This window comes from Galendromus occidentalis, unplaced genomic scaffold, assembly GCF_000255335.2.
Source record: "Galendromus occidentalis unplaced genomic scaffold, Mocc_1.1 scf7180000077515, whole genome shotgun sequence".
Taxonomy (NCBI): Eukaryota; Metazoa; Arthropoda; class Arachnida; order Mesostigmata; family Phytoseiidae; genus Galendromus; species Galendromus occidentalis.
The window spans coordinates 1,361,560-1,385,163 of NW_003805503.1; the positions used below are offsets into that span (position 1 = coordinate 1,361,560).

At 50.8% G+C, this 23,604-nt stretch overlaps 3 protein-coding genes across 3 annotated transcripts; 1 reads left to right on the forward strand and 2 right to left on the reverse strand.

The window, feature by feature from the left end:
* The first annotated feature begins 168 nt into the window (after nucleotides 1–168).
* LOC100908703 (class I SAM-dependent methyltransferase fire dancer) lies at nucleotides 169–7,908 on the forward strand. The gene is made up of 14 exons (XM_029112563.1): nucleotides 169–784; nucleotides 913–1,051; nucleotides 1,500–1,765; nucleotides 1,908–2,319; nucleotides 2,592–2,760; nucleotides 3,165–3,314; nucleotides 3,458–3,741; nucleotides 4,018–4,245; nucleotides 4,341–4,765; nucleotides 4,840–6,418; nucleotides 6,621–6,848; nucleotides 6,940–7,323; nucleotides 7,421–7,684; nucleotides 7,770–7,908. The coding sequence occupies exons 1-14, from the start codon at nucleotides 169–171 to the stop codon at nucleotides 7,906–7,908; spliced, it is 5,283 nt and encodes a 1,760-aa protein (XP_028968396.1).
* Nucleotides 7,909–11,953: 4,045 nt separating this feature from the next.
* Nucleotides 11,954–14,555, reverse strand: LOC100908850 (SPARC-related modular calcium-binding protein 1). The gene is given in 9 exon segments (XM_029112564.1): nucleotides 11,954–12,254; nucleotides 12,343–12,605; nucleotides 12,696–12,780; nucleotides 12,783–12,860; nucleotides 12,954–13,118; nucleotides 13,201–13,299; nucleotides 13,439–13,753; nucleotides 14,082–14,276; nucleotides 14,360–14,555. Coding segments are annotated over 9 exon segments (1,461 nt in total). The 3' UTR covers nucleotides 11,954–12,189.
* A 1,951-nt stretch (nucleotides 14,556–16,506) lies between these two features.
* On the reverse strand, nucleotides 16,507–23,135 carry LOC100908991 (nose resistant to fluoxetine protein 6). The gene is made up of 13 exons (XM_029112565.1): nucleotides 22,898–23,135; nucleotides 20,014–20,222; nucleotides 19,712–19,911; nucleotides 18,919–19,075; nucleotides 18,707–18,827; nucleotides 18,457–18,550; nucleotides 18,128–18,367; nucleotides 17,857–17,967; nucleotides 17,530–17,758; nucleotides 17,310–17,414; nucleotides 16,999–17,223; nucleotides 16,709–16,868; nucleotides 16,507–16,625 (listed from the first exon to the last, which is right to left on the reverse strand). The coding sequence occupies exons 1-13, from the start codon at nucleotides 23,133–23,135 to the stop codon at nucleotides 16,507–16,509; spliced, it is 2,208 nt and encodes a 735-aa protein (XP_028968398.1).
* Between the last annotated feature and the right edge of the window lie 469 nt (nucleotides 23,136–23,604).

Here is a 23,604-nt window from a genome sequence, read left to right on the forward strand (position 1 = left end):
TCAGTCTCTTCGGTCGCAGCCCCCGTGCCGGTGAACTCGTCAAAGCAATCGGTGCTCCGTAAGGATCCTGACTCAAGGATGGTTGAATTCTGTTCCAGGCTGCGTTAGGTGAGGCAATGGCTGATTCCGCCGAAGAAGTCGACTAAAGGGTCCTCGGCCGTCTCGGCCATGCCGGAGGGCCCAGGAGGAGGTGAGGGGGACCTCCGCGCTCGATGCGTGGCCCTCGAGAAAGCTTACGTGCACGAGGTTTACAAGCAACTTTCGGCCAACAACAACAATCAAGTGCTCGGAGGTGCACCTAAACTACTCGCCAATGTGACGGCTTTCCTAAGCGAACTGGAACCGGGGAGCGTCGTGGCTGATGTGGGATGCGGTCCCGGGAGATATCTCTCGTGTCGACCCGACATCGCTATGGTCGGTGTGGACGCTTGCTGGGGGATGACGGAGCTGTGCCGTACGCGCAGCGGCCAGAACGTAATGTGCGCCGACAATTTGAACCTGCCTCTGAGAGACGAGGCTTTCGATGCCGTCATCTCGATAGCCGTGATTCATCATTTCGCATCAAAAGAACGCCGAATCGAAGCTCTCAAGGAGCTCGCCCGCATCACCCGCATCGGAGGGCGGGTACTCATAACTGTTTGGGCGATGGAACAGGATTCGAATCGACGATTTGAGTCGCAAGATATTCTCGTGCCTTATCGACAACCCTCCATCTGCACTGCTTGTCATCACAGTTCACATGGAAACAACTATGTGCAAACTACCCTGCTGAACAACCTTTCAAGTAAGATCCTTTTGCTCAGTGGATCGATTTCCTCGATGCGGATAAGAGCGCAGAGCCGTTGTGGAGAGCTGGGTCGAATGTAAGGATCTGGGAGCCAAATCCCTGACGGTGATCCCCCGTAATTCCAGATTCTTTAAGCGGCGCAAACAGTGGATCAAACAAACTGCAGAAGCAGTTGCGTCGATCGTGTGCAGTGAGCTACAGCACTGCTACCTCTGAGGATGACTGCCAATCTGAACGCGATTTCAGCATTTACAACAAACCAAGGTCAGCGAGGCCAATGCCGAAAATCCTTCCCGAATCTCATGTGGCGAGAAGACACTTCTCCGTACTTCTTGACCCAATACCACCTAATACGGACGAGCCAGCATCGAATTGTCGAATCTCCATTGATCTCTGAACTCAACTTCCGCCTGAATATCGGTTCCTCTCCCCTTGACACCGACATACGTTTCCATTCCGCCATTGACCGGTACAAGCGGAAAGAAAGCGTGTCTAGTGAAGTCATAGAGAAAATGCGCGAAATTCCCGCGAAATTTGACGACCTGCTTCTGTGAAGCACCCGCTACTGCACATCTACCCAGTTGTCTCGGTCGGGAGTTTCTACCCGATGAGTGCCATAGTGGCACCGATTCGCTCGCACGCGCGAAGACAGTCAGGTCATGCTTGGACGAGCTGCACTCGAGCTGACGCACGCTTCGAACGCTTGTTCCAGACTACGCCGCTGGGCGTTCACGCGCGGCCGCAGTTTGGAGGACAGCTACAGCTCGGACCAGTCGAGTCCCTCAGACACGTGCTACTCGTTCGTCCGCAGGGCAGTGCAGAGACTATCGTCAGCTTCGTCGAGCGAGAGCAGACGAAGCTATTTCCACAAGATCTGTAGACGACCGTGGCTGACGGATTCGACGGATTCGGGGACGGGAATAAATGTATCCCTCTCTTCTGCTGAGCGTATGAGCGAGAGTCCAGATTTATATGAAGGTGATTATTATTAGGGATCGAAGTGTGTATCATGATGAAGATCATCCGTTTGAATTAGGGATATCGACTCGTTTGCCTGTCCCGCGACGACAGGGAGACTCAGAAAGTGGTGAACATATTCGCGTATTCGCTCGAATTGCAGAGGAGGCCCAATCCGAGAGGCATGATGTTTCCAAGAGCGAAAGCTTCGACTCGGACGACTTCTGCGAAGACAACGGCTTCATCGAGTTGCAGAATCTCGATCCGGAGTCGCCAGAAGAGCAACAGGACCGTCAGCAGGACGACGGGGAGAATCCGCGAGATCGAGTGTCGCCTCTGTTTTCATCTAGCGGTCTAAAACACAAGTCTCGTTCACTCGGAGACATGTTCAGCATGATTCCATCGCTGCTGATGAGATCCCGGAGAAGACGTTCGGCCCGGAATGTCGATCTCCAGAAGAGAGCCTCCACCGTCAGCGATCCCCGCGAGTACCTGCTGCGATCCAAAGAAAAGTCGTTCGTTTCTCGCTCGTCATCAACCACTTCCGAGGGCTTCATGCGATTCGACTACTTCAGGTTAGAGCGAATTTCTTTTCTCTCGTTGTCGCGTTCTAGCGCCTGACACGGACGACGCATCATATGTATTCTCTCCTCCCGACAGCTTCTAAAATCACCTTTCGCCCTGTGCGATATATTCATTATTTTCCTCATATCTTGAACTTCGAATCAACCATAACGATTCGAGTACGTTCGATGCAATACAGTATTCTTCTGATTCAAGGGGAGCTCGCGGATCGTATTGCTTCCGGTATATTTGATGATTGAATTATTGATGACGTTCCCCGCAGATTTCTGGAAGAACTCAGCCCAGACGAGAGCAATGGTAACGGCAGCACAACAGCAATCCATGAAGAGGATAAGAGCGATTCGATCGGGGAGAATGAGCCACTACTTCGAGTTTCCGATGAAGATTCAGGGGGAGTCAGTCCATCTTCATGGTGGAGTCCACAAACCAACGTGAGCAAAAATTTCCGAGCAGATTCCGATTTCTGCATTCCCTCGCAGCACACATGAAACGCGCGCCGTACGAATGTCGAGCATAATTATCAGTCTCATCCGAATCGGGAGACCCTATTGAATTCCAGGAGATGGGCGAAGGAATTTATACATCAGAGGCGAGTACGCAAGCGTTGCCCTGTGAATCGAGGCTGCCTCAGGATAGATCGACTCCGGAAGCCGGCGTAGACGGTGTGCACCATGCGATAGCAAGCACAGAGCAAGACGTTGCCCTGTCTGCACGAGCTGAAGGCAAGGACAGCACGAGTTCTGTGCCCACGCAAGAGCAGCAGAAAGTTCAATCGCCGCAGCAGCTGCTGCTGCTTCCACAGCAAGAAGAACAACGGAAATCGCAACAACAACAGGCGTCATCGACGTCGCCGCCTGAAACACCGCAGGACAGACCCGCGTCGCATTCTCAAGGCAGCCATGTGTCACCCCCACTTCATCCGCAAGTGGCATCGATACAGCTGCAAACGCCACATATAGATCTAGCTAGTCGCCGTAGGTTGAAGGTAGGTCGCTGGAAGCTTCCTATGCCTAGAAAGCTTGGAGCGAGGCTTGTGAGCGATAGAAGAGCAAAAAACGAGGCTCACGAGAAGGTGCAAGGATTTGCTCACCCGAGTCGACGGTAACTAACTGCTGATTGCCGTCGCAGTTTCAAGGGACTCGGCTTCAAGAAAAAGCTCTTCGAAACCAGTTCTCTAAGAAAAGTTCATTCGACAAATTTCTCCGGAAGCGCACCCTGGCAACGAGAGGCTACTGCTCGATGCCAAATCTCAGCGTTCTGTCCGCGTCGTTCAACGATCGCTCGCCCGCGAGTCATCTCCGAGTGCTACTCAAGCGGCCGCCGGCGCCGGACATTACTGAATTCGAATTGAAACTCGGTCTCATAGATGAAGACGGTAACCTTCGCAATCCCCTGCGTCCAGCCGAGCATCGGTAAGATCTACGATCCAGCGTAGCTCTGCGGAGGCTTTATCATCGCTCCAGCATAATTTTCCATCCAAGACCCTATCGCGTTTCGATCTATCCCGTACCGTTACCCGCTCAGCAAATTGCTCTCCCCATAGAACCCCGCCTGTAGAACGAATTTAATTCCCTAAAGGATCTATGCTGGAGCTGGACCCCGGCTTCGTAGGCTGGAACCTGTCAGTTGAGACACATGATGTCGTATGTCGTCTGAGTCCGACTTGATCATTTCTTCAATCCGCGCAGGGGATCGTTCTCCTCGCACGTTCCTCTACGGTTGCCGGCAAGGAGGAGTTTGAGTATCGAAACGGGAGCGTCCGGGAGTACCTACCACGGTTTGGGTTTACCGCCGCAGCCCTCCCTGCGATCCGCACTTAACAGACGGTACTCTTTGTCGGCGGTTCAGGGAACTTCGTGCAGCCTCATGCCTGGGATTCTATCGAGGAGCTGGGTGTCTAAAGCTAGGCATGATAGGTGAGTACAATATTTCCTCCTCCTCTTCACCCGGCTTCAACCCCAGGTCCAGACTCCAGGACACACCTTTTAATTCCTTCTTCAATTGTTCGCAGTTTGAAAAGTGACACAAGCGTAGAGTCCGAGTCGGATTCGGTGGTCTCTGTGATCTATCGCTCGAAGGCTTCCGGTAGCGGAAGCGCCGGCAGTATCGGGGGTGGACTCAGTGACAACAGCATCGACAGTGAAGAGAGCATTGTGTCCGTGATCCACCGATCGACGGAGGATACAACTCGCGCCGGCTCTAATGGAAGCACAAATGGAAGCCGCTCGTGGCAAGCGTCCCCGCTCACCATCTCTCAGGCAAACAGTCGGGAAGGATCGTTCAGCTCACCTGAGTATTCACCCACTCTGAAAAGTATACCTGTGAAAGCATCCGAGAAAGTCGCAAGTCGGCTGTGGGAGACTTCGCTACTCGAAGTCGAAGGCGAACACACACCGGAGCGAGGACAAACACCTCAACCGGTGAGTGCGGGGAGCCGCTCGGGAGAATTCAGTCGATCGTGCTTTTTTTCATGGAGAGAAATTCATTCATTCCACAGACCCAGACGGCAGCAGCCAGCGATAGTCAGGACTGCGAGACGACCTTGGCCGTTGATGATGGTTCGCTCGCTTCCATAGTTCAACTGGATGATGATTTGTTGGTCAGCACTGGTGGAGAAACGGTCGAGACGAAAGATCCCAATCAGCTAGATGACGTACCGAGCGGTCCAGCTGAACCGAAGGCGTCCAACTCGCCTCAGCTGTCGCCATCATCGTCGTCGGATGACGCCCCGTACATGTCTGATGAAGAGGTGCAATGCGAAGACATTCCGGAGAGCTTCGAGTTATTAGAGGTCACAGAGTCACAGAAAACTCAACCAGATCAGAGTAGGCTTCAACCGCCCACTTCACGTAGAATGTGTTCCCCAGTCGATCCCCTGGATATCGACGACGAGTCAATTCTAGAATCGATTCCCGAAGAGGACGAATCGTGCAGTCCAGTCAAGTCTCCGAGAAGCAGCAGCAGCAAGCAACAGGGAGGGACGGAGCAGGGCTCAGGAGAACAGGACACCCATTTTCCAATGCCTTCTGTACCTGATCGAAGCAACCAAACGCAAACCCCAACGCTATTTGACGTCTCTACCGCGAAACGGGCACTGTCTGCGCAGAGTTTACTTTCGTCGCTGCCGCCCGCTGAGCTAGAGGTGCCCCCGAGGCTAGTCGTTCCCTCGGGGAGTCAGGAGCACGAGCAGCAGGACCAAAACGAGAGCGCTCTTTTAAAATACTGCGGTGATAGCAGCAGCAGACATCAGATCACTTCATCAACAACACCAACCAAGAAAGTGCATTCAATCGTACCTGAACAGGAGTCGAGTGCCAATAGTCCAAGTTCGTCGTCAAGTTCTACAAGTTGTAGTGAACCGTGTTGTGTAGGGATTTCACCGATCGGCGTCGGCGCAGCTGGTGGAAACAGTAGCGGTAGCAACATCAACAACGCCGGTGTTTCAGGTGCCGGCGATGCGAGTGCATCGGTGAAGCCGATCGGAGCGCTACCCGTCAGCAGGCTCTGCCAACAGAGCTGTCAGGATTGCTGTCGCCGAGCCAGTGATGTGGGCCCTCAAAGTAAAAGCCCCAGAGACAGGGCGAAATTTTCACCCCAATACTCGTTACCTGAACAGAACAAGAAACAGCAGCAGCATCAAGTACAGCAACAGCAACAGCAGCAGCAACAACAACAACAACAACAAGAGCTCACCGCTTCATGCGAGCAGCTATTTAGAAGAAAACTCTCCCCGCAGAGACAGCAACAGGAAGTCCAGCGCACTAGCGATCCCCTCCATGAATTGCTCCGCGGTCCCACGCCCAAAACATCATCTTCATCGTCATCCTCAGCAGCTACATCGTCTACTCAACAAAGCTCAGATCTTTCGTTGTCCTACTCTGATGATCAACGAGGACGATGCTCCGTTTCGCCGGAGCATCCGAGTTCTTCGTCTTCGTCGGCGTTCAGTCCTCGAAGACGAACCCCCGACCTCCTCCGGACGTCGCCTCTCGAGATGCTCGCTCAGGAACTTCGCTCCAGCACCGACGACATGTACCGCAGGGCCACCGAAAACATCTGTGCGCTGCACATAGATCCGCAGATTGAAAGGTCAGTTCAGAATTCTGGTTGGCGGACCTTCCGGAGGGAAGGGGACCAGATATTCCAGAGAAAGAACGAGAAAGTTGAGGAGCGATTCTAGGACGGAGAGTAAGGATGCCTCTAGGGTCTAGAGAATTAGATAAGATGCCTCGGTCGAAAATCCGATTGTATCGAGCGATCTCGAAATTCCCTAATCCTTGGCCAGGCGAAGCTCTCCGGAGCGAAGACGTACTCCGGATTACACCCGATCGTCGCCAGACCCGAGATTCGAGGACGCTCCTGAAGATTATCCGAACAAATCACCCATGGATTACAATTATTGGGACGACTGGCTACCGCAGGCTTTGTCCAGGATCTACGCAGCCAAATCGACCTATGAGTGCGAAGAGCTCTGCGATCAGCTCACCGAATTGCCGGAGTTCGCCTCGCAGGCCACCAGGTAAACCAGCGCGCCAAATCGATCGGTAATTATCGTTTTCGAATGAAGTGCGGGCAGGTTTCTATTGTGAAGCTTCGCTTGCGATTTTCAGATATGTCGGAGGAAGGATTTCTGCGGACGGAGACATTTTCTACTCCGATCGAGATTCCCCTGAAGACCTGTGTCTCGCTCAGGACCCGTTCTTGGGGCTGGCGCAGAGCGTGTCAGCTTCGACTCCCCCGACTTCCCCCGATCAGTTCTCCGACGCCGACGAGTCCACTGCGTCTACGACGGACCAAGAGATTTCTGATCTGAGCTCGAGTCTCGAGAGACTGCGTGTCTCGTGCGGCTTACAGCCGGAGATGAGCTCCAGTGCACAACCTCTGAACATCGTCATCGAGGATTTCTCTGATCACGGAGGTTCAGACGTTGAAATATCTGAAGCCTGCTCGTCGAACGCTGCGAGCAACCTACACCAGCTCTATGTTCAAGAGAGGTGATTAGCATCAGCAGGACGCTCGTAGTATTTCGCTCCAGCCGTTCAGGAGAAATTCAGTTTGACCCGACTAATTGGTCATTCTTTGTTGGAACAGACAAGGCGGATCGAGTTCTCTGTCCGATCACTCGGATAGGTCGTCGGCAAGTGTTCAGACGGTTTACAAGATCGAAACTCCGCCTAAAGATATGTCACCCGAGGCTCTCTTGGATTACGAGACGGAATGCAACATGGAAACCGAGGAGATCAAGCAAGAGAAACTGAGCCTTACATCGAGCTCTAGTGACGACTCTAGCGACGAGAACTTCGGCGAACACTGCTGTGGGAACATGTCGGGACATTCGACGGAAACATATCACCGGTAAGAGAGAGGAATCGGAAAATTTCAAATGCCATCGCGGTGTACCGTCCTGTCTCTATATTGAGCGAGCTATAATTTCCCACAGATACTACCACGTGTTCCGACAAGGGGAGATCGATTCTCTCATCGAGAAATATGTTCACAGCCTCCACATCTTGAAGTCATACTACGATCACAGTAATTGGTGCATCATAGCTGAAAGGGTGCAGGTGTGGACAATATGAAAGTCCTTTCGTTGCGGCCTGGATTATTACCAGAGTGTCCCCGAACTTCTGTCTGGATCCTCGAAGGGGAACGATTCTCCGAGAAGAAGGTCGAAGAGGTGTCATATCGCAGATCAAGGTGTTCTTGGCTATTTCTCGATAGAGCCGTGGCACTCGACGGGGGTAAAGTCCAAGAGCTCGCTCGGATGTCCGATTTCGAAGAAGGCGAAGACAACGATGATGGCCAGGGTGGAGGGTCCTTCGAGACCCACGTCAAGCCTCCAATGGCGCCATCCCTGGGACGTCGTGTCGACTAGAAGTTCTCTCCGTCGAGATCCTTGGATATGCTGATAAGAGGTGAGGGAGCGGAAAATTTCGAGACGCTTGAGTCGTAGCCCCCCGATGGGGGCTCCTGGGTGGAGCCCCGTGCTCGGAGGCGCCAACTACGCAATGAACACGAAAAGTATTCCCGGGACCACATATTACGAATAATAATTAAGGAGGACATCAGGCGATCTTGTTTCTGATAGTTTTCCTCATCCCATCTTCTGGACTACTGAACGCTACGAATTCGTTCCCCGATTGATGAGTGATTTGCCTCTTCATTAAACGTACGACCGATTACATCGTCGCAACCGATGGCCGCGATAATGGGATCGAGAGAAGGAAAAGTAGGGAAACCTTAGTCTTCCTATTTCCGAAAACTGTTGTGGGATTCGTTGTAGCTAAAAATGATAACAGCCTGAGGCGAGGAACTCTGCTCAAAAAAAAAACGTTTCACGACGTAAAGCACTTCCATCTCTGCCCTTGGAAACAGAGCTTTGTAACTTGTATTGTACTTTCTTTTCCACGACGATCATTGTGAACGACAGAGGGAGGGACAGTCCCAATCTTCAGTACCTTTGACATTTTCTAGAACAAGAAAAACTCTCTACGATTTCTGGACCCCTGAAAGCGCTGCAACCATCAGACCACCCATTCCACTCTCTTTCCCCTTGCTTAAGATGCAAATGAGGTCTTTTTCTATTATATGAGGTTCCTAGACTGAGGGTGCACTCCCTACCAGAATACTAGGAGCATATACGTAAGTGTGATGAGATGATGGAATATCGCGTCAGGGATCTGACGAACACCAAACTCGAGTCAGAGATGAAACTTGTTGGAACAAAATCGGCGTGGGCAGGCCGCCGTAATGTACCTTCTTGATGGGAAATTATTCCATTACGAGCAACAGTTCATACACACACACGATAGCTCCTTCTGAACGCTGTATGTTTTTTTATAGATAACGTCAGTTAGCGTTAGTCGATTGAAACTGTCTCGCAAAGAAACAAACAAACTCGCAATGAAACAAATCTATACTCTCAAGTATTCGCAAACACGCAAGTCGGGAGCGGGAAGCGACTTCTCAGAAAGGTGCAAACGACCCGCCTGAGGTCCGACAGACCTCCTCTCGATTCGAATCTTCTGAATGGATTAAATTATCCTATCCCTCGGATGGGAAAGAGCTCCCTCAGCTGAGAGGGGGCGATGTTGCAGATTGGAAATCCGCATCAACCACAGAACAATCGGATGGTACCGAAGGGCGGCTCCGCAAATCCTTCGAAACTGCTATCATGGTGTCGTCTGTGTTCACGGGGGCCGAGTGCGTTGTGCTTTTGAAACCAGGCGCTACACGTTTTTGAGCTCCATACATACATATCGTTTATCGGTAAGGTCAATCGGTTTGCTACCGCATGGCCCTTACTAGAATATACATTTACGTTTGTTACTTCCCGAGCCGATAAGTGCTCTTATGAAGGAACACTGAGAAGGAACCGTGATTCAAACCCTCTCGTCTAGTCGTCGGACGACAGGTTTCGTAGAGAGCCAATTCTGGCGGATCATCTGTTGATTTTGGGGATGGGCACTACATGCATTGCTGTCAGAGCTACGCTCACCGGTCCGATTCGATGGACGAAGAAGCACGAGGGACAGCTCGCGACGACCTGATTATTGATGGTCTCTCGAACCCCTGGCGCATTCAGTTCGCGCGGCCGTAGATACATCTCTGCGATTTCAGCACCCGACAGACAACCTCGATGCGGTGCGCCGCGGCGGCGCGGCGTCGCGACTCCTTGGCGGGTGGGGTCTCCTAAGGAAGCCTCACGAGGCGGCTCGCTGACGGTTTCGGAGCGCACAGCTCTGATGTGTCTGTACGATAGTCATCATCTCCACAAGCGTACCTAAGCTCCCCGACCAACCTGCGGGCAGTCCTGATAGAAAGGAAAGAAAGGTAAAGAAAGGAAAGATGGAAAGGATTGATTGGCACGGTTAAGGACAGCTTCGCCCCCTCAAGCTCTTTCGGTATCCGATGACGGCTCTCGCTGTGGTAATAGAGATTGTTCATTCTTGTTATGTTTGTTATGTTCACTCGTTGAAGTCCTCTGGCGACTCATCCAGGTATGGACACAACAAGCGGGTGGTCGATCGGAATCTGCAGAACCACCGCCGAGTGGGACTGATGTTACGTTTTCGTATTTCATCGGGAACCTCCTTATTGGTGGACGACTACTTCGCCTGGAGCGTTGAGAGAGAGCAGCGGCTCACGCCCGATAAGACAGCGAGAAGAACACAAAATGATTTCTTCGGTTATAGTTAGCCTTTTCCAGAATTGACCTAGAATATTGTTATTGTGTCTCTTCTACTCGAACAGAACCATGGATAGTAGGGGCTACAAAACAGATGTTGATAAAAACAAGGACGATGAATATCGATATTAATAACGATAAGTGTAATACTATTACTGATTAATACGAGGATACACCCACCATTCTGGAAATGGGAGCGGTGCGGGACAGTATAATGATCGCTCATCTACGAGACCATAAGGAAGAAAGGAACCAATAAACCAGACGCGGAAACTTGTTAAGTGATCGTTTTCAATTCTTAGCTGGTATCCTCTACCGCGAAAGTCTTAAAGTAAGCTACTAGGGGTACTAAACCTCACGCGTAATCATGAGGAATCACTTTGGAGTCCCAAAACTGTGGGACGTCGGCTCATAATGAAGAGGAGCATAGGGAGGCTCGCTGGATTGACTTTCCCCGAGACTGAAAACTGAGGCTAAGGAAGTGACGCTGTGGATCGTGAGGAGGAAGGAATGGGGAATACGGGGTGTCGAGACATAAGGATCACGACTCACTTCTCAACTCAGGACGGAAAACTCATGGTGCTAGAATGCTTGGAAAATGGGTTCTTCTGATTTCGGCCTACTTACATACTATATTCCGATCTGGAATATTGATTTCGCGTCTCGTTTCATTTTCGTCATCCACTCAGGGTATAGAATCGTAGGGTAGAGGCCCGATCGCTGATCGCATCATTTCAAGTTACTAATGGAGTCTCTCGGGAAATGAACGGAGTGAAGTTAGCCGCCATCCCTGAAGGATTCCCGTCAGAAACGGAACGTCGCTCGAGCGGGAGTGGACTGTGCTTGGTGGGTTATGCGTTTTCCCGACTCGTGTGGCACTCGCTTGCTAGTGCTGCACATTGCTTGACGAGGTGTGTCTATTTGACCTCGGAAATCGTCGGAGCACACTCTGGACGTCCATATCACAGAATTCGATAGGGGAGCTCGAAGCGCTCGATATTGTAACTAGAAGAGCACCGAAATCGCTCTGCAAGCCGGGATGTCGCCAAAGCTCGCAGATGATTCCATGGAGACGGAGCTGGGATTCCCCATGATTCCAGAGTTCGAATGGATGAGCGACGTCCGATCACCCTCTCATGGCCGTAGACTCGTTCATGTAGAAAAATCGAGTTGGACAGCTTTCGATACAGAAGTGAGAACTAATGCGATCGTTGGTCATTTATTCACAGTCTTGTCCGTCTAGACCTAACAGCTCGGTCAGGATCAGATACTATTACAGTCGATACTCAAAACTTCTCTCGATAATTCGGAGTAAGGCTCATGACTCATGAACGAGAAAAATTCCTCGGTACTCAGTATCGTCTCCGTCTGACAAAGTTACGGTCCATGCGAGGACCAATCAGTGCTCGAGCTCTTTGAGATTCCACTGATTCGGGCACGCGACGACCCGCGAGAAATTCGAGGCAGATCTCGAAAAAGGTCTCAGCTGGGGGAAATTGAGTCGAGCTCACGAAATCCAAATTCTGGGAACAGGGAGGAATCACCTAATCTCTAGCAGTCGGTCGAAGTGCTCTTCCCCCTCGGTAATACATACAGGGAATACTCAGTGTACATACAAAGCATGATGATTTGACAAGGATTACATTCGGCGCGAGCCCTACAAATCGACTAACTAGCTCTTCAGAATGTCCACGAACGGATTCTTGCCCTTACGGTCCGTTGAATTCTTATCTGTAACTTCAATTAGAGCTGCTGTGAGGGAGAAAATAAGAATATTCTCATCAGAGCATCCGCGGGAAAGAATCATTAATGTCCAGGAAGCTACCTTGAAGAGTGGTCTGACCCGAACACTGCAGCCACTCGTCCCTCAGCACGACTTTGTCCTCATTTTCATCGCAGAACTTGATCATGTTCCGCCAGCACTTCCGTTGTTGACGTTTGATGTTCGAGTTGAGCGCAGCGGCGTTTTTCCACTCCCGCCTGAAGATCTTCCACTCGTCGCGTTCGAGACGCCCGTTCTTATTCAAGTCCAACGATGTGAATTTCCACAATAATGTCTCATTACGGACCGAGGAGATGTTCGTGCGTCTGAAAAAACGTTGGCGCGAACCGTCATGGTCCGGTCCCCGATCAGAAAAACTAATAAGTTGTCAGAAGCGAGCTCAGAACCAAACTCACTGCCTGGCCTGTTCGAAAGCTATTCCGGGATATTTCTGGGCGTAAAAGAGGGAGATCAAGTTCTGGGAGAATTGCTTCTTTTTTTCACGGGACATCCTCTCGAGGTTTTGGCCTTGAGTTTCGCGCTGCTGCAATCCGACACCATGGTTTTGTTGTGGGTTGTACCTGGGAAAGGGGCATCATCAGAAACCTCATCGGATGCTTGAGAAAATGAGGATAGATCGGATCGAGAGGAATAGACGTCGAGCGGCACCGAACCTTGGATTGGTTTCCCCGTTTTCGGGGCGACACACCAACAAACTTCTAGATGGCACTGCTGCTCTTTATAGGTATTTTCAGCTGTGCACGCTGGAACGTAGGTGTTCCCCGATTTGAGCCTCTCCGTTGCAATCTGACGAGCGGTGTTGCAATCTTCCGTTTCACCTGGAACTCCAACGTTGAAATTGTTTCTGAAGTGCGATACCTACGGACGAAGATGGAAACGGGGAGGTATAGAAGTACTCACGGGTGGTTTCCTCCGTAGTTTCAGACTCTAGGAGTTCTTCGCTTTCGTCGGTGAAACTCGGAATAGTCGCGACCTCGTCCGTGTTGGACGCATGCTCCTCTGCAATGGAATTTCGTCAATCGGGGCTCGAAAAACTGGTCTCAGTATCAAACAGTCGGGCATAAAATAAATGATTCAATCGAACCTCTATTGCCCGCTGTCTTCTGAATCTTTAGCCCTGATACACTGTGACGCTCACTTTCAGACGCTTCGTCGACTCCTAGAGAGTAATTCCACTCTTTGAATGAGATGTGTTCATCGCCGTCTGAGTCGGTCAGTCTGAGAAAAATCCTAGCGCACGATTTCGGCGTGATAATTCGTTTCAGCAATCGTTTGAAATCTCGGTACTCCATGGGATCCAAGTATAGATCTTGGTTCCGGTCCAGCTGCCTGAATTTTCGCTCTGCCGCTTTGGACAGCGTGGCTTCCGCTACCGAGCTAGAAAAGGTCAGTTCTTTCAGGATAGCGTTGGCGAGATTCGTGGTGAACGTTGCCCGCTCACCTGGGGTGCAGGCTGTAAGAAAAGCGGAGCGAGTTACTCGATAGATTCCAACGCATAGTCGTGTTTTCCTCTCGTTTCCTTGAACGATCACATGGCCTTGATAATAGGCACGTCTCCGAGAGCTCTGTTCGATGCGGCGACCATAGGATTTCGAAACCTAACATCCGCAATCATAAGGGATGGAGTCGGTCGGATCCACAGGGCCGAAGAGTGAGCCGAATATTTCACTTTCAAGCGCCGTGCGGAACCACGCGTTCCCTTCGCGGACAGCATATATACGGAGATCTTATTCTCGGCTATGCGCTGGCTGTCGCTGACTCTTCTCTCCTGACATTCTCACCGAATCTTTTGCAATTTGGCTGCCGGTTGTACACCGTAGATCCCGCCAAAATCTTTCCCTCTGTGTCGACACACCAACAGTGATTGGTCTCATTGTGGCATTGTATGGGCTTGAAGCTACCGTCTGGGTTGCAGTCGGGAATGAAAAGATCGTTTTGGGTCCTCGCTTGGGCCTGCTGCGCCAGACAACGTTTACCTGGAAGGTTTTCGGATTGAATACGCAGAGCGAAGAATTCGCCGGTCGGTAGAGGCGCTTTCGCAACTCTGGGTATCACGTACCGGAACATTTCCCCGCGTGAGCCTCTCGGACTCGGTAGCCTAGACACTGCGCTTGGGTGAGCTCGCACTGAGTGTACGATCGTCCATCGGTGGCGCAAATGGTGCTTTGGCTCTCTGACGGCTCTGTGCACTGTCCACAATTGTGTTGTCCACCGTCGGGGTTCAGCAACGGAATCTGGGGCAGAATATTGGTCATGAGGAGCGGCTCGGAAGAAATACGCTACCTGGCGTGCTGAGCTTCCTCAGCTGCGGCGCATGGGACAGCTCGTTCGGATCGTCGATTCGTGGAGCTTCCGCCGTTGAGAGATTCGCAGCATTTGAAGTGGGCAACTGACACAGCGCTAATCAACGTACGTGCGCATCGCGAAGTCATGGGCTGTTGACTTCGTCGCTAAATCGTTCGGGCGATGTTGCCGTCTTCGACGAGGCTAATTACGCAATAAACTAATGGCCCTCATTTCGCGGTGTTCGTACGCTCGAAAAGAACGAATTAGGAGCGCTTTGCGCTCGAAACGTAAAAGTACGACTACCTGCTGACATAGTCTGGAAACACATCAAGATCACTCGAGCACGGGATAGATGATCACTCGAGTTTCAAGTCAATCGGAGAACACTATTCCCCTTCCCGATTCTAGAGCCAGGTAGCATTGCTTAGCGACCTCTCAGGGAGTTCGTTCCACATCGAACATTTCTCCTCTCACCCGCATCGTGGGATTCTCTGAGACCTTAATATTGTGGATCGACTCTCCTTTCGTAATCAGGGTGTCACGACGGGAATCGCTGCCGTAGTAGCTTTGGAACGATGTTTAGGGAACTTAGCTCGGCCTGAATGAGCTCATGCCGCCCTGAATGGATTTCGTGAGCCTTGCGTACTCTAGGCATTGTTGTGCTGGGTAGGGTTTTGGAGTAGTCTCATTTCATTCTGAGCGTAATTTGATACCCATGCATTAATCGGCAACATACTTATCATTTTTACGGATTACGAACGTTTTGAATAACCTCAAAAACACACCGCTCTGTTCTCTTCGCTACCATCAGCTGACAGACTGCGTGCCAATGAGAGCGCGGATGTCACTGAGCGCTTCCCGCTGGCTCTGCCGCCTGATTCGTAACCTCGGAATGGTGATGGTTGCGAAAGACGCCCCGACGACCCGCCGCAAATTCGGGAGAGATCTTGAAATGGGTTCTATCCTTCTTCAGAGCAGAAAAAAATATGGACTCCGTTGATCCGACCAGAATGTGTATATATGGGTCACTTCGACCGAACTCACCTGCGCGTCTGAGAAAGGTGTAAGAAGCAAGAGCATCGGGATTGCCCTCCACATGGTGTTCTCCGAGTGGAAGGCGAAGACTCAAGAAGAGCAGGCGGGCCGGTAGATGAACAGTCAACAGGTGATCGTGAAATAACAGAGTGACACTCTGGGCGTTCGCTCTGCTAAACGGAGACTAAGGCAAGGAAGCGACACTCCGAGGCGCACTCATATTGTGTACGGTGCTCATGTGAAAATCAGAGTCGAGCGCCACTATGTTTGTTGAGCCTCTCTCTGAGACAAAGCGTTGACCGCGAGCCCCTAGAACATGGGAAGGGTCGATTCATGAAGAAGAGAGCGTTGAAAAGGCGCCGTCTGGCGGCACAACCTGAACCTTTCATGCGAAGGCCTTGGAACACCCAAGGCCTTGGAAGATGGAAGAGAACAGGCAGACAGCAACAAGCTTCTTTCTCACAATTCACTTTCTTCCCTTCGTTTCGTAGAGGGTGACGGGCTAGCGGTGGATTTCCGTCCGAGCCGAGTCGTTTCCCTCGAGGCATCAGAGTAGACTGCCGCGGCTGCCCTCCTGGAGTTAGGAGCCCATATTCAAGCGCGTCATGAACTCGCGTTCGAATATTTAACCGCCTCGAGAAATTAAATACGGATCGACATTTAATTCCGGACACGGTGAAATAATCCATTTCTTTATTTTACTTCGAAGTGAATATTTACAGGGTCATTCTCTCAGTCATCGGTCGAGCTGCGAGGGTATTTTGCGCTCTCATCCTGCTCCGAGAGAATTTCCCTCATATATACAGCAGACTTCGCCCATCGAATAGCTTCTAGAATCGACAGCGGGTGTCTAGAGCGTACTGATTTTTCGGTAGCTGCTACTGATCACAGTTTGATTGAGTGGTGTCTGATCGGCGACAGGTCGTTTGGGGACGTGACGTGGAATCCATGGTTGACGTGAGCTCCGGACTTATCTTGATTCAGTTTAGGACTCTGTAGGTTCTCTGATGGGGAGCGAGATTACCTCAGAACGTTGGCTTTCCGAATAGGAGCGCATTTGAAATTAGTGGACATTCAGATAACTTACTCTTGTTGAGGGCGCTCTCGATATCAATCGGCTTCCCTTCGAATCGAGGGTCCCGCTGCAGAATCAATTTCTCGAGTCGGCCTATGGGGGCTTCGACTAGCAAGAATATGAGTGATGCGAGTAGGAAAGCCCAAGTGGCCACACCGAAAGAGCGAGTGATCTGGAAAAAAATTTCATTCGTCATTCGAAGAATGAATCCGATGGCAGTAGCACTTGAGTCGGATCTCTCAAGGTGCATAAGGGTCCATGTTCTGTTCTTTTCTCTAGGCGCCTCCGCCATCCTTACATACCATGTTGAAATTTGAAAAGTATATCCTTTCCCGAGCGATGGCGGCCTCAATGAAGTACATCGGCAAGTGAACCATGAAGACTCCGAAGCACAATCTACTCAGGGGCACGAACCCATTCCAGGATAAGAATTTCGTGATGAATCCTCCTCGTTTCGTCGCGCACGCGAACGTCAACCAGCTCAGGAATACGGCCCATAGGGGCCTCTGTGTCATGGCGAAGATGACCTGTGGGGTCGACCGTGGTGAGTTCGCAAAATTCGTCGCGCTACTGCCTTCGTGGGTCTTGGGCGAGAAATTTTCAGCGGACATACTTTCCACGTCTCGCCAGGGTAGTCACCCCGATTCCAAGGGTAGGTTCCGAAGACCGCATACAGCATGCAAAGAAGGCTACCAATCCAATACATTGTGAGTTTCGTCTTCGAGAGTTCCGTCTGAAAGCGAGCGAGTTCGGAGTGAGAAGGACTGCCCTGGAGTATTACTCATCGAATCTCGGCCGCGTTACGGGGGCCGTATGTTCCCTTATGGTCTCACCTTCTTGTAGTCTCGTATCATTATCATGGTGGAAGCACCGAGGAAATAGCACGGAGCGTGAGTGGTGGTGAAATGATAGAAGGAGCCTAAGGTTTGAGAGATGACTTCCCAATTCTCAGCCATTGGTAGAACGAATGGTGTGATGATCGTTCCGCGTATGTAAACGCCCGTGAAAATGATAGTCGCCATAGAGAAGAGCCCCATAGATGCTTGGAACATCTTTGACTCCCTGCAAGGTACGGATCCCTCGGTTTGGAAAAGAATGGTCTCCCAAGACTTGAGCTGATTGAATCATCGTCAGAAGAGCCGCGAAAATTCCCTTGATACCGATTCGTCAGAGCGAGGCAGATCACTACGACGACGAAAAGTTGGAAGTCCGCGGACAAGTACCACAGCGGACCCATGCTCGGCGGTCCGTAATCCTGGAAATAGTTTTGTCTTTAGTCCTAAATCCTCTTCAGCATAGACTGATCCACGTCGACCTAAACGCGTAGTATGCATGCTGGAGGCTGCCTGAATCCTGCGCCAGAGGAAGCAGAATCTCAGTTCGCTGCACGGGAGGGCGGGGGGCTGATGACTCACGATTAGGTTGCCATACGATTGGAGGTTTCTGAATTGCAGAAGGACGGACAACCACTCGCGAGCAAATTGCCTCTTGTACGCCGCATAGAAGTCGGGGATACCAGGACCGTCGAAGATCAGCGGGACGAGGAAGAGCAAAACCATGACGAACAAGGCTGGCAGGGTTCCTCTGACGAAACGTCTTACGATCGCAACGACACTCGTAGTCACTTTCGATTGTTTCGCTTTGATCACGTTGTAAGTGACGAGGAAGGCCCTGCAGCAGGAGCAAAGTGTGAAGATTGTCGAGTTTTTCGCGATGGATCCATTTTTGACTGAACCAAATCCGGGATTGTTTGAGCTAACCCTATGAAAAGGAACGTATCCACGCAGAGATATCCGGCCATCACTATGCAGAACAACGGATTGTCCCCATAATGCAGAGCGTTCACCAGTCGAGCTGAAAAGTCACGAATATTACGGCCATCCGCTCTCTATGTCGCAATGTCTAATGGATGATACGATGACTCTTCACTTGGATCTATCGCAGTCTGATCGATACAAATATTCCGCCGGCTCTGAGTGTGTTGACTCGATCAATCTAGATGCGACTCACAGATGATCGTGAAGTCGAAGACGGAGTAGGAGTGACCGACGACGACTCCGCACATCGACCAGAATTTCATCCCGTGAATGAAACGATACGTATATGCATCGCTATTGACGTCTTCGTTTACCTATTCAAGACAAGTAAATGACATTCCTTAATCGCTGTATTTCGTGTATAGAGATTTTGATAAGAAATGCTAGAAACGGTGGACCTCTTACGTGCATGAGTAGGGCACCGTTCGCTCGGAACGAGAAACACTTGAGGACGCGGATAACCGTTGAAGAGTTCGATGTTTCGCTCTTGCACCGAGTAACGCTGAGATAGTCGACGAATGATCCAACGACGACGAGAGCCACGAGGACGGCCAATAAGATTCTGCAAAAGGATAATATTTGAAACTGGAGAGTCCAAGGACGATCCGAACTTCATGTGGATTTTCGTGACTCGCGAGGAGCAACGCAGGACGAAATTCGGGAGGAAAAGTGCTAGAATAGTGATACCCGAGAGTATGTGATCACCACGAAAAGGTCCGCGGCGGCTAATGAACGCGCCATTGATAGAATTATATTCAATGGCTTCTAAGACAAGATCGCCGAACACCTCGATGACCCGATAGGGGAAATTGTTGCCATGACACTGACACGGTGTATCGTGGTTTGGCTAATTATAAGTTGTTCTTGGAAGCACCCGATTCCCCAAACTATCGATCAAGAGCTACGGATCGGACATCTGAGACGAGTTTCCAACTCCATCGCCGAATTTCCACTCTCCCAAACTCAACGGACATTTTCGCTCTACCCTTCCACGGATTGGAATACGAAATTCTCGACGAAAGAATCGGGGATGATGGAATCGGCTGTCAAAGAAAGAGTGATCCCAGGTGGATCAGAATCTCTCAAATCCTATCCAGGCTTCCGCTCGGCTCTTTGCCAATAGATTGGCCGGTCGAGCACATGACGGGAGAGGATCTGCTATCGAGTTCGAAATCTTAATTTTTCTGCTGGCACTCACAGAACGAGCAGTTGCCGCGTCTCCATGGGCTGCGGAAGGTTTGTTATGCAGGATCCAATTGTGATCTCCGCCACCAGACTTTGCCCTATCTTGTTCGCCAGCTTTTGGAGATCCTCCCTGTCGCATTGCGTCGATATGCAGAATCCTATGCGCATGCCAGGCACCTCTTTCGATTCTTGAAATGTGATGAAATTCGGTGTCTGCAAGACACGCAAGGTCATTGACAAACTTCATCACGGATGGAGCCATTAAAAAATCTTCAGTCCCGTCTCGGGCTCTACTCTGGATATCGACTAACTCACCCGTCTGTGAGAGAGGGCCGTGATGTTGCTGATATGGTTGGCATAATCTCCATTCGGACTCTTGGCGTACGCATTGCAGTACTGGCCGCGCAGAGTTTCTTCACCTTCGTCCGATGTCAGGACCGTTTCGACACAGGCATCGAAAGCACCCAGGTCGGCGAGTGTTCCCTGGTACAGACCGACAGGAAATTTGCCGGAGGCATCCATAACTGAGGAAAAATAAAGAAACCGCTACGTAGGAGCTCGAAACTCACCGTTCGGTAACTTGAGAAGCATGGTGCCAAGTATAATGAGCGCCCAACATTGTATTCGGTCGCGGGGGCAAACGTCTGGCACACTGTCAAAAATCAACGCCGAACCAAGTCTATCGTCCAGACGGTGGGATAAATCGCCTCGTAAAGACCCAGTTTCGAGAGTTTGCCCACGACCGCGCACCAACGGATTCTGTGCAAAAGACTAAATTACATTAATTTCGAGACGATTCTCGTCCGACTAACGTACAATTTGAGCTTTGTGTCGACAGAAAGTCTCATAACTAACGATCGCGGCATCTGATACCGCTCGCTGGAGAACACCTACGTCGGATTCTCTGAAGATATTCACTCTTCATATACTTCTCCGCCCACTAGTTTCTGCAGCATGAGCAATCTTCAACTCAAGGTCGGGCTCATATCTAGCCCAAAGTCTTCCCGAGTGCCTTGAGCGATTGCGAAAGACTTAGGCACCGAGGAAGTCCGGGAAACGGATCACGATTTCCATAATGAACTGGAAAACATCATCAGCATCGACAATAGGCCCTGAACGCCCGCGACGTCTCTTCGCAGAGTTCTCGTGCATTCTGATGTTTGCTGGAAGGCTTACCCCGAGATTTTAATTTCTGCGGAGAGGAATGCCTGTTCAGACAGGAAGACTATCACTTTGTATCATGGACTGTAGAACGAATCAGAAAACCATTAAGCGACCAAAATATGCGCTCGAAACTTCTCCGCAGAGAGATGTGAGCTTCACTACAATATCTTCGCGGAGATGCCACGTGTGCAATAATGATCCCACGAGCAGTCTGGTCAAGAATTTCTTGTAGGCAGAGGCTTCCTTGCCTGTGATTCTAGGAGTGCGAGTCTCTCTACAGGAAAGGGGTGAATTTCGAGCGTGGAATCCATAAGGCTTTTTCTGTTTCGTCCATAGATCCCTCACGAGGTTTTATTCGAGTGAGACCCGAGACGTAATCGCGCGAAATTCGCCACGACTGTCTGCCATGCCTGGAATCTCTTCTCATCGCCACCAGCTCTCGGTTTGCATGTAGCATGTTTGGATTCTCAATCATGTATCCAATCACGGAGATATCCCATCAGAGCTTTGATCTAATCACGAGATCCAATTAAATTAAAAAGCCCGGATACAGAAAACTTGGCTCATAAGAGATATCCCCATCTTGTGATATTCCGAAGTGACTAATGAGAGCATTTCCCTCCGTGATTTGTGGGAGGGATCGGAAAATGACTGAATTAAAAGAATGACGGCGTCAATTTTCTCCAAGTTACGGACCCTGCAATCGCTCTCCGTGCTTCCCTGAGAGTGGGAGAGGTTCCAATTCTGGAGCACCATGAGTCGTTCTCATCGGTTCACAATCTCGAACCGACTATTCTTGCCGCAGGACGAAAGATTTCGCGAGTGACGGAGCCGAGAGCGATAGCGGTCCGTGTATCGATAAAGCGGTTCCGCAGCGGTCGCATACTAATTCACGGGTGACATGAAATCGGTACGCAGAGCTCCTTGATTGACGAATTCCTTCACGGCACTCGAGCTTGGCAGAAGACTCCTAGTTGCGACTCGAAAAAAAGTCTGAGATAAAGTTTGCCTTGATCTTCTTGAAATTCTCCTCCGGTACGGGCGCTTTCAGAAATGCCCATGAACGATCCCAAGGGCAGATGAGGCAGCGGAAGATGGGGGGAAACGCATCAGAGCCCTGGAATGGATTCTCATCTGGGGATGCGCGATGTGGTTCGCTTGTTTCCGAATAATTCCGAGCAACTATTCGGATCCCCGGGACATTCGTTCACGTCAACAATCAGTCACAGTGTCCTGATCTAACGCTTTCGTCGGCGATCTCCTCGAGCTCCGTGTATGTAACGCCCTGGAGAACTTCAAGATTATATGCATAAATACTGCATTCCATGCTTCTCCGTCTCGGGAGAAAGAGCTGGGGCTCGTTCAATCGACCTCCGTTACCTGTCACGTGGGTTATTGCCCCGGAATTATTCCAGATTCCGCTCCCTTCATCTGTATATTCGAAAATCGGTGCAGAACGGAAAGCTGCCGCCGGCGTTAGGGGTGTGCAATCCTCCGACCAATGAACCTTGTGTCCGGAGTTGACCGCCATCTCGCTAACGAGCACATGCCGGCCGGATCGCGCGCTTGCGACGCGACGCACAGCCATCGTATCTGTCAATGCTCTTCAGTGAGTTTTGATTGAGGAGCCGGATACATCAGGGAAGCATGTAGCGTCTCCCGCAGTCCGAGCGGAACGCAGGGTGAGGCGAAATCAATTCAAAAGCATCGGCGGAGAAGCATAGTCGCAGCCTATGATTCCGAAACCATCTCGGAAACGTATCGAGGATGTTATCGCTGCGAGGGCTTCGAGCTCGACCCTCAAGGGTCGGAGAATGGTCAGACGTCTCGATCGAAAGTGCTCTCGCTGATCGACGGAACCGAGCAACGAACGCTCTGATTCTAACATTTTGGTTTGATATGGAATAGAAGTTCTAAATCTAAATGCTGAGTTCAGTTTCACCTTGAACCGCCGCGTCGACTCGACTATGAACTGTAATCATATCTTCTGACTGTATCGGCTTTCGCTCGAAGCTCTGCGCGGATGGCAACTTACGTCGACTAGTCCATGGCTCAAGATTTTCTGCGGCCTGGGCGAACTTGAGCAGGAATACTTGACACTCAGTACTGACATCGGCTTCGATAACAGTTCGAAGAATCTCTTTCCGCATTGATGCGAAAGCTGCTTGGAAAAATTCACGGGTGAACTCCAACTGACTCCTGTATTGTTCACTTGAATTGTTTTCCGCACCGACCAGCGAACCCTGGAGCGTGATCAATACCACAAGGGGCATCGCGGCCCCCACGGAGGCAACGAACATGATGAGGTTGGGTCCACACAGGCTCGGAATCGTTACACCGCGACTGAACTGCCGAGGGACCGAGCGAAGTCTTCTGGACGCCAAGAGATGCCCTCCCTCTCCACACCACTGATAGCGAGCGAATCATCGTCTCGATTGCTTCAAATTCGAGCAACAGTGATCGCGTACAGAAGAGCATCAGAGATACCTAATAAGCAATTAGCGAAATTGTAACTATCTGAACGACCTTGTCGCCATTGAACTGGGCCGCGGCGCCAACCCAGCTCTGACGACACTGGGGGATAGAGAGTCAATGTAAGGCTGGTGAGCTTACAAACACGATTGTGGAGTAGAGAGTTCCGCTGCAGCGATCCACCCGATGAGCTCCCGAAAACCCCTTCAAATTCTCTCATGGGAGCCGAGAAACGAGCGGATCAGTCGAGAGTACTAATAACAACATCCT